This window comes from Zalophus californianus, chromosome 7 (assembly GCF_009762305.2).
Source record: "Zalophus californianus isolate mZalCal1 chromosome 7, mZalCal1.pri.v2, whole genome shotgun sequence".
Classification (NCBI taxonomy): domain Eukaryota; kingdom Metazoa; phylum Chordata; class Mammalia; order Carnivora; family Otariidae; genus Zalophus; species Zalophus californianus.
In genome coordinates this window covers 14252295-14263337 of record NC_045601.1, presented here as the reverse complement: position 1 = coordinate 14263337, position 11043 = coordinate 14252295, and the positions used below count along the sequence as shown (strand labels likewise).

Below are 11043 nucleotides of genomic sequence, written 5' to 3'. Positions count from 1 at the left end.
TTGTTCTGTTGAGGGCAATATGGAAAAGCACTCAGCAAAATGATTACTGATTTAAATTACCTCTTATGACAATTAAACTAAAGTCTTTACTATCCAAGGAATGTAAAGGATAAAGTAAAGATAGTTCAAGGGAAAAATTTCACTTTCACCTCCATTAAGTGAATATTCAAGCTAACATAGTGTTGGAGCTTTATTTTCCCATTGCACTTTCCAGCTTATTGTATTTTCTCCATGGTATTTGTTAGCAGTCATTTAATGGAACCTAATAGCAGTACTGAGGAATCTGCTCAGAATTTCTTTAGCTCAGCTTTAATGTCCAGTACATTTACCTCTAATATGATCTAATAATGTATTGCTTTACAGTGGTGAAACCTAATAAACACTACCTCAACCAGATTGACCAAGGTCAATATTAACAGTGATAAGTCATGATGGTGGTATGTACCTCTGATATCATGTGATATAAGTGGCACTTCACTTCTGTGGTCTTCCAAAAACTGGTAATACCTTTCTAGTCATGGGGAAAACATCAGACAAATTCCAATTAAGGGACATTTTACAAACTAGACCAGTCCTCTTCAATACTGTCAAGGTCCTCAAAATCAAAAAAAGTTTGAGAAACTGTTGCAACTAAGAGGAACTTAAGAAGACAGGATGACTAAATATTATGTGTATCTTGGATGAAATCCTGTAATAGAAAAAAGACACTAGGTAAAAGCTAAGGAAATCTGAATAAAGTGTGAACTTAATGCATCAATATTGGTTCATTAGTTGTGACAAATGTCACAATGGGTGTACGGTATATGGAACCTTTCTGCGGTATCTTCACAATTTTTCTGTGAATCTAAAACTATTCTAAACTAAAAGGTTTAATGAAAAATTTTATGAACACACAACCACCTTTTATTCTTTTATTTTCATATTTTCATGGTAAAATTAAAAAAAAAAACACACCAGAATGTTTCTATTCCATGCCAATTTCAGTGTTTTCTCATGGGCAGTCTCTCATAACTTAGTTTTAGCTTTATTTCCCATATTTATTTGGCAAATTATTTGACGTTTATATTCTTCCTGTCCTTGGGAATGTTGTTTTATTTCCTTTGGAAATAAAATTTTTCAATGACTTATTTATCTTATTTAAACATTTATTTTAAACCTACAATATTATACACACATGCATACACGCATCTATATACATATATCTGTGTATGTGTGTCATGGAAAGAAACATACTTCCCGGTTGTAGGTTCAGTGTGATGTTCATGAACTGAAAACTGAATTTGAATCATATTGAGCAAAGCAGTAACAGATTCACATAGTCCTCCATCTTAAAATAACCGTGGATGAATAATTAAATCAGATTTTTAAAGTATGCTTTTCTAAAGAATTGGGGAAAAGTGCATTAAAGTGGCATTTAACTCATACATTCTTGAAAAGGGAATAATTATTGAGCTGGAAAAGTTTGATAAAGTAGTAATAATATATGTAACACTTTATTCTTTCCATGTTGACTTTTAATTCTCACGCCCACCGTGTAAATAAGGGTATTCTATTCCCCATTTGAAGATGAGGAAACAGGCTCAGAGAGGTTCAATATAATATTTGCCCAAAGTCCCATGAGATAGAAATGTAACTTGAATTCAAATTTGTAAGTAAAGCCTGGTATTGGGGAACAACTGTATCAACCTACGCACTACCATGTGTTGCAAGGATACTATGAAGAACGTTGCAGGGAAGATCAGAAGCCAAGTTTTTGGTATCAGTTTTATTGATAAATATTTGCAGTTGTAACAAGTGAGGAATAACTAAAACTTTTACAGATTTAATACTGTTTTCTCAGGAGAACAAGCATTTTATATTGGTCAGAAATTTAAAAAGAACTCAAAAAAGCATGCAAATATAAATGTTTGCATAATATATTTTGAAAAATAGGGTCAGCAGCTGTCAATATAAATACACAGGCAAGAAAGTTTTGTGGAACTGTCTTTACCACCTTTCAAAATAATATGCCATTGTATCCAGAGCAACGTTTTTAAAATTCATGTTTGATAGGGTTCTATCTATAGGCATTTTAGACCTAAGAAGTTTTAGGTGGCTTTTGAAAGAGTTCTTATTTTCCTATTTTCTGATTGTATTTAAATTTTCTTTCTTCTGTATTTATTCCTCAAAGCATCTGACATGTTGTATTTTTTGCAAATGTAACTTGTCACAATTACGATATGACATTTTTTCAGTATGTTAAAAGTGTATAGAAAAAATGGATACGTTCAAAGTTAAGAATCAGGTATTATTTTAAGTCAGCTTAATGGGGTGAAAATGTATTTTTGCCCCTAATATAGAAACATTATTTACCTATTTCTATAGTCCTTTTGCAAAACTGAACTATCAGGTAAATATATGATATGCATTTCATTCTGTAAGTAAGAACCTAGGCAGCATTAAAGGATACTAATAAACACCCCATGCACCATGACCAAATATCAGAACTGGTCATCCTATGTACATATTTTAAGACTTTTTTTTTTTTAAAAGACCACATTATGGTCTTGATTTTTGCACTCCATAACATTGATATCAAAATTGTGTTTTGCTATTTTTGTTCATATGCCAGTGCACCCATTGTGCTTACAGCTGCCCTATAACACTGTTGGAACATCTGTATTACCTTTGGGTAACATAACAACAATTATCCAGAGTAAAGAAGAAGAAGCATCATCCATCCATTATTAGTGTGATCTATGTACAAGATCCATCTCTGAAGAAATCTGGCTCTCCAATTTAGTTGTATACATTTATATATAATCTATACCCTTCACTTTTCTTTCCATGATAGACACATCTGAATTTAGGCACTATAGAAAGAGCATTAATCTCTTCCTGTGTGCATTAGCAGATTCTAACAGTACACAAAGATATCCTGACAATCTAAAACACAAAGTGTACCTTCTAAAGTGCTAATTTGTCCCCAGGGAGGAATATATTCACTAGGAAAAATCAGATTCTATCATAACAAATATTGTGCTCTTGGAATGGTAGCATAGACACCAGTTGAGGGCTTTTTGTTTATTATAGCTCTGTAATTAAAACAGAAGGAGTTATACCATACTTTAAAAATTGGTAGAGTTGCAAATATATACACATACTCGTAGATAGAAACTTCAAACATTTTGAAATTAAATGAGAAACCTCCCCCTCCCCCCAATAGGAATTTAACACAGAAATGCTCACATAACATGGCTGCCAACGTCTGATGTGTAAATCTGCTCTAGAATCATTCTCAACCCAACTTCCTAATCATGTCTCAAAAGGATATACTAACTTCAAAGTCTGTATTCTACAAATGCCCAGGTTAGAGATTAGGACTCTTTATAAGGGCCCTTATCTTTTACATTTGGTAAAATATTAAAGGTATTGTCAAACAGACAATTCATCTAATAGTCCAAAGTATCTTATAAAGATAACTTATGGCTAGCAGGTCACCATCATATATAGTAACAACAAGAATATAAAGTCTACATGTAAAAAGATTGATGCATGCGGTGTATCATAGTATATTACATATTTTCTGGTCATGTGCACCAATTTATTGTGCCTCAAACATAGCAACAAGTATGATATTACAACATATATGTGAATACATCATAGGAGCATAATAAACTCAATTCTACTCAAGAAAAAATTAAATAATTTAGGAACAATAGAACTTCACAATAGAAGTGATGATTCTTGTAGGTTTTTCTTCACTCTTTCGGAAAAAAATAGGACTTTTTGTAAACATCTTCATACTATTTTTTTTTTCAACATATTACTGAAAGCTATTATTCAAATAGGAAATATCTAATCGACATGGATAAAGTATGTCTTAACACACTAACACTTTCAGACAAAAACAGGCATTTATTAAAAGAAAGGATATAAATATTTTCTATCTTGTATTCTAACTACATTTTCATAAATAATGTATTTAAAAGTGCTGAATATGGTAGGATAGTCAGCAACGCCAGTGTAAACAGAACATTTTGTTTTCTAACTCGGCAAACTTTTTTTAAATCCCATTTTGTCAAACACTGCAACAGCTAAAATATTTGCATAGGGAATAGATAATAGCCCTTTTAACCATATCTCCTGAATTCTATATAAATTAGAAAATCAAATTCACTTAAAAAAACAATCCTTGAAATGTCTTAAGTTTTATGGAAAAAGAAACTTATGATGCCAACCTTTCAAGTAAAATAAATTTTAAAAAGAAAACCCCAAACTCGTTTATTTTAAAAATGTTTAATAAATTAAAAAATGAGAGGTAGTTAAAAAATGACAAAACCCATAATTTTAATATCATCCTTAATATAAGGCCAGTATTCTCAGTGGATATAAATATTTTTAAAACTTTCCCTTTAGGTGACTCAATACTATATTTATTAAGTTAAAAAAATAGCCTCCAGGGGATATTAATATTCAAATGTAACACCTTGATATAAATATGACACTGACTTTTCTGTGTGTGCACATGATAGGATACTGTTTTCTTGAATGTCAAAAGAACATGCCAATACCAGGCAAGTATTCTGTCTTAAAGATTTAGTGGTACTTATAAAAAATAATATGGCAGCTAGAAGATTTGAGCACTGTACTGCCTTTCAATTATGGATGAGTAGTAATAGTTTAGTTTTAACATTTTTAAAATAAGTCATTCTGAAGATACTATGAAAACAGTTAAGGTCTGAAGTAGAGAATTATCTTCTTCATAACCCTTACAAAACTTCTCTTGGCTAAAAACTTAGCTTTTCATTGGATTTTGCTTTCAAGGAAAATATGCCACAGGACAGATGCTATTCATCAAAATGTTTTATGATGCTACATTTAGGCATTCCTTTATTAAATCCTTTTTTTTTTATATTCCAAAACTAAGTTATTGAGCTTCGTATATTTTTCTTGCTAAAGTACATACTTTACACAACCGTTTTAGAACTGGAGAGCCAGTCTTTAATAAATTAATTACAGTATTGGACATCTGATATATACATAGATTTTCTTCTATTACAATTAAAAACAGTTATCACTCTTTGATTTGTCATTGAGATAGAATATTTTCAAATTGTTTTGTGCTTTTTTCTCTTTTCTTCTTCTTATTATTTGTTGTTTATTTTGTTTTTTTACATAGCAAACTATTCTGTAAAGAAAATGCCACAGTTTTGGCAGTGAACAACCAGAGGAATCCCCCGTTAGGATTTTCCAACAAACAGAGATAAAGAGCTCTTTTTCCATGTACAGAAATATTGGCTTCAAAATGAGTGTACTGAACACAGTATATAGCATGTTGAATACCATTGTTACAACTTAAAAATTGGCTTTTTCTGTCTCAGATTATATTTAAAAATGCAAACCACAGCCAATTTTTTTGGCAATTATTTCTATAAGACCATATTGCACAAAAGTCCTTAAATACAGATATAAGTTATGCCATTGGATTAAATATTACAACAGCTATGTGGCAAATGAAGCAGTTTTACTTTGCACATGCAGTCTCTGGGGATACACTAGGAGACTGTTCATAGGACTACAAATACAGTTTGCTTGCAAGTAGAATGAGTGTTGAATAAAACAAACTTAATTTGGCAATTCATTGTTATTCTGTGGTGTTTTCTCCAAACTTAACCAGGATAACCTTGATAAAAATGGAGACAAAAACCATATGGTTGTATTTTCACAGTAGCCTGAGGAATGCTAAACTGTAGTTCTCCAGGAACTCAGTTTCTGGTGTTATTTAATTACCTTTATTTCCCATCCCAGCCCTCCAAAATGATTTTTTTTTTAATGAAAATTAAGATTCAGAAGCAGAGTTGGCAGTACTTTCAACAAAGGACTTATAAATTTGAGAGTTCAAAAACCTTGGAAAAGAATCTCTGTGCATTAAGGTATATATCTGAAGTTGGGCATCTTCATACATGTGAGGATTAGGATCCAACAGATTTCTATTGATCACCTCTCTAACTCGAGAATCGAGACTGACCTAAAAAGAAATAAGAGCAGATACATTAAATAAATTTTTTTTCAAAAGCTTTCAATTAAGTAATTAAGGTTTGTGACATTTCAGAGAAACTTCAAAGAGTTAAATCCAACTACCTAAAATCTTGACATTACCTTTTTTTTTTTTTGAGGTTACCTTTTCCGAGACTACCTAACCTTGCATACTTTTCTTCCTCAAAAGTTGAACTAAAACAAACAAAAAAACAACTTGTTTTTTAAACCAGAAATTTAGTTCAGATATCCTGGCTTCCTTGGATTTATCTTTTCTATGCATTCACTTGGGTTTTTGACCATTTCTATTCATAGTTGAGGCACTGGAGAATTCCGTAGCCAGAAGACAAATTTATCTCCTCCTATTAGGTAACTGCTGGGGTGATTCTCTTGATGGGACAAGGTAAAAATCTGTCAGAGAGTAGTTCTCTGGCAAAAATTAGCATGATATCAAGTGCTGATTCCTGATAGTTTTAATATCCCAACAAATCCTATAGCGTCAAAGTAAGAAACCAGGAACATGGAAGGGTGTAGTAGAGCAAAACCAGAGCAGGCATTTTCCATGTCTTGGGGGTACCTGGCAAGGCACAGAGAACTTTATGGTCCTTATCCAGAGATACATCTAAAATCTCTGTTCTAAAGATTAAGTAGAACAATTGCTTGAAGTGGAGTCTTTGAAAAGAGAAATGTAAGTAGGAATTCAGAATACCCGTGCAAGTAATCAGTACAGTGTTATTTAAAAAGCCAAAATAAATTAAATTCTGCAAATGATAGTTCTTGTTTTGTTTTGTTTTCCGTCACTAAATGCTCATCCTGTTGGAGCTGGTAGGACTCCTGGAAAGGGAACTGGGGAAAAATAAATAGCAATAAGGGCAGGCTTGGGGAACGGAAGTAAGTTCTGCCCTGAAGTGACATGTTAGCAAAACCTAAGAGGCCAGCCATCACAAACTTGTCCTGATTGGCTTCCTCAGTCCTCACTGTTGAACATGGACTAGAGCACTGCGATCTATATTATCTGTCTCATGATGTACTCATGTCTATACAAACCTTTCATATTTATAGCTGAACATTTTGTCGTAAGCATTTTGCAAAAGGCTTTTTGGTTCTGGCTTCTTTTCTCCCCTACTGTATGGATTGAGCCTGGGGTCTGAGAGAGTCCTAATGACTTAAGTGGCTCATATTCTGTCTGGGTGTGCCCAGATTCCTGAGCTCTATGGACCATGTGGAATTGGGTTGATTGCTACATCCCAGAGACCGGTGCTATGAGAGGGAAATGGTGATCCAGACTAAATTTCTGTGGCTTAGCTAGACCAATGTTACAGAAAAAATTAAAGGTTTCTTTGCTGAACTATATATTGTCTTAAGGAATTCTTTAAAAAAAAGTTCTGGAAATGGATCATTTAGGTTTTATTCTCTGTGTTATCTGAGCCATCTGAGGTCATCATCAGTACAAAGAAATAAAAAATACAGAATTTTTCCCTAAGATTTTTATTTAAAAATATTGTTTATCTTTCTACCCAGTAGGAATATGTTGACACTGGAGTTCAAGCTGATCTCATACTGAAAAGTGGTGTTATGGTAAGGTGAAATCTTACCAAATACACTCAACTGTTTTTGTAAATGTTTTTGCTCTTACTTTCAAACTTGATAACTTTTTGTTTCAATGGAGGAGGGAAATGTTAGATTAGTGATAAAGAAAGAAGATCACTTATTTCTTAAATAACAGCATAATTAAATACAGTATAATTGTTTGTGGCTGTAACCATATCCATTATCTTAAGACAGAGAAATAAAAATACCTTGAATGATTAAATGTCTTGAGTTCTCACTGTATAATTTTATTTTATTTTTTTTGCAAATTAAAAACCATAGTGAAAGATCACAGAGAAAGTCATCCAACATTTAGTAACCTCTAACAAAAACTCATTTGCTATTTCTATTTAAAAAATAAAATATTTACCTTAATGTCTGCTTGTTTGGAAAAGTTGTCAGTCAAAAGAAGTGTAGAGAGGTCAAATAACAAGGATAAACCCCATGGATATAACAATAAGAGTTTCATCTGGTGGCATCTTTGTGCTTCAGATTGTGGAACATCTATAATACAAGTTAGTGGGGGTGGATCCCAGCCTGGGCCTGAGCCATAGTCACCATAGGAATCAGGCACACCTGGACGGCTCATAATCTCATCTAATCTGGGGTCCAATGACTAACGGACTGAGGAGTTTCCCATAAAGAACTCATCCCAAGGGAAGAGAAAGTTGAGAAGCACAAGACAAGAGGTACCGTTGGGCAATGGGAATTCTGGTAGTACTCAGTCCTCACAGACTCATATCTAGGTGGGGGAAGGGAGGGTACAATGCAGCAGTCACAGCATTAACAGAAAAAGAAGTATTCCTGTGGGCCGGGGCGCCGCACAGCTCCTATGGATTTGGCAGCATTCACCCAGCAGCTGTGGCGGTGCTGGGAACAATGGCGGTGTTGAGAGGTGGCAAGTGAAGTTTACAAGGCTTACATGACTTTGTGAAAGGCCTCAGGGAACTGGGAAGCATTCACTTGCACCAGGAGCAGGAGACAGAGGAAGGAGGAAAGCAAGTGGCTTGCAAACATACAAATATCCACCTGCAACTCCACAAGCTAGTTAGGAAAAAAATGTCATGCGAGCTGAAGGTTCAACAAGAGTGTGGTGGTAAAGTGCAGGGAATGAAGACACAAGTCTAGCTAGTGTGGCTTGGGAAAACCTGGCTCAAACTGAGTGATAACACCTGCTTAATCTTGCTACATTTCCTACCCAGTGGAGGAGAACACCGAGATAGGTGAATATTGCCAGAAGGTTGTATGCCAAGTGTTGACCCTGCCTTTCTGTTCTAGCCATCAAGAAGCAACGGAAGTTTTGACTTCATGGACATTTGGGGCAGAATTATGCTGAAAAGGATGAATTTTCACTGAAAGTCTTTTGTGGAGACTTGTGGAGACTCTTGTGGAGTCTCTCCTTAAATTAATTAGGCTAATTCCTTAAACAACTTTTTAGATATCATGATTAAGTTTTTTCCTTCATTTTTTTTCCATTTTATTTTTAATTTTACCAAAGTTGCTTTATTTAGGATTCTTGTGGAAGTAAAATTCTGATATATTTCTTTTTTCCTTTATAAGTTCATATTAAATTTTACCAGTGATATCTTCTGCCACTGGAGATATTCTTTTTAATTTTAACTAAATTTGGTTTTCTCATGTTAAATTTTATAAAGAATACTGGATTCTCCTATTAGTTTTAATAAATTTATACCATGTGTACTTTTAGTCATATTATTTTGTGTTGATTATTTCTACTGAAAATAATTATAAATAAAACTATTGGAATTTATTTCTTGGAACAAAGATGATTAAGTGCAGCACAATCATAAAGTGCAGTAGCCATATTCCTGATATGGTCCAAATGATGGGAAAGTTTATTTTGCTTGTCTGAGGGAGAGTTCAGGCATGTGGTTATGACTGCTGTTTCTCATGGTGTCTTAAGTTCTAAGGCTGGGTTTATAGAAGTCTATAGAAGTGTCATGAAGAAAATACTAGGCAATGGGATTACTAGCCAGCATATTACAGTTGAAAGGGCACCACATTTGGAATTAGAAGACCTTGGGCTTGTGTCCTACAATAGTTGGTTTACCTCTTTGAGAATCCATTTATTTCCTCTGTTGTAAAATGGTGCCCTCTGTCCTAGTGGCTAAAGGATTCTTGTGAGACCTATATTGTGATTATATATGTGAGACCATTTTGTCAATAACAAAGTTTAAGCCCAATGTAAAGTGATATTAATAATAATAATAATTGACCTTCAGTATCATGACACATTTTTGATCAAGCACAGTGTCTTCAGCCTTTCTATCAACTTGAATTTTACCTTCTCAGAGTGACCCTACCTGACTACCCCTCTTCTAAACAATACCATTGACCTCCACCTCCATCATAATGTTTCTCACAATTTTTAGTTATTTGCTTTTGAGATGATTTGTCTGTCCTGAAATGTAAGCTTTGTAAAAGATAGGCCAATGTTTTTCTTGTTCACCAACATATTCCCAACATCTAACCCAGTATCTGGCTCATAGGAAACAAATATTTTTTGATTGATAATATGCATGCACAAAGAAATTAATCTGGGAAAATACAGTCAAATGAGTCCTGTTTAGAAAAGCCAATTTAAATAATCAAAAGTACTAATTCACATAATTTTGCTTAAAGAGGCACGTACTTCCAAACACAGAATCCACATGTCTATCACATATGCATTATTTTTAGATAGTTCTGGATTTTAAATAGGTTTACTGCTTTTTTTCTCCCAGATAACAACTGGAAATTCAGGATGAAATCATAAGAAGCAAACAACCCCTACTACTATTCAAATCACCATGGGGGAGAAAGCTGTAAAGTTAGAGATTTAGTGAGTTTTTGAGCTTTTTCTATGCCATTACTCTACCCCATGAGGAAGCTAAGGTCAGGGACCCCTGAAATGAGCTGCTCAGTGTCATAAGGATGTTAAGTAGTAACAGGACTGGATTACAGCCCAGATTAAGGATAATGCCATCACTAAAAAGATTTGTAGAAAACTGAACAGTTTTCTTCATTATAGATATGTCTTTTTATAATTACTTATTCATTCAAGAGCTCAATGCTGTTTATAGTAGATAATAGCTTTTAAATAGACTTTTTTTTTTTGAGATTTTATTTTTTAAGTAATCTTTACACCCAGCGTAGGGTTCAAACTTACAGGAGTTCAAGAGTTGCATGGGCCAGCCCAGGAAACCCAAATAGAATTTTTACTAAAGTTCTTAATTTTGCTGGGTTTGTCTTTTCAATATTTAATAAATATAAACTGCCATTAGCATCTGCTATCTGCAGCAAGATTATTATCAATCTTAAATTCCTCTTTACTACCCCCATTTATTTTCTCCTTGAGAACATCACATAGAAAATTTACTTTTGAAAAATGCTCTTCTTTATGTGTTTTTAGTTTTTTTTAATTAAAATTTGTCC

The 11043-nt window shown here is 33.6% G+C and overlaps 1 protein-coding gene across 5 annotated transcripts in view; it reads right to left on the bottom strand.

Moving 5' to 3' along the window:
- Positions 1–2327: 2327 nt before the first annotated feature.
- Positions 2328–11043, bottom strand: part of RGS17 (regulator of G protein signaling 17) — a 91507-nt gene continuing 82791 nt past the window's right edge. For all 5 annotated transcript variants that reach the window (XM_027601563.2, XM_027601562.2, XM_027601565.2 and 2 more), the window contains one exon: positions 2328–6010. In XM_027601563.2, coding sequence (XP_027457364.1) covers positions 5822–6010 — 189 coding nt within the window. In that variant the 3' untranslated portion in view covers positions 2328–5821. The remainder of the gene's footprint in view (positions 6011–11043) is intronic.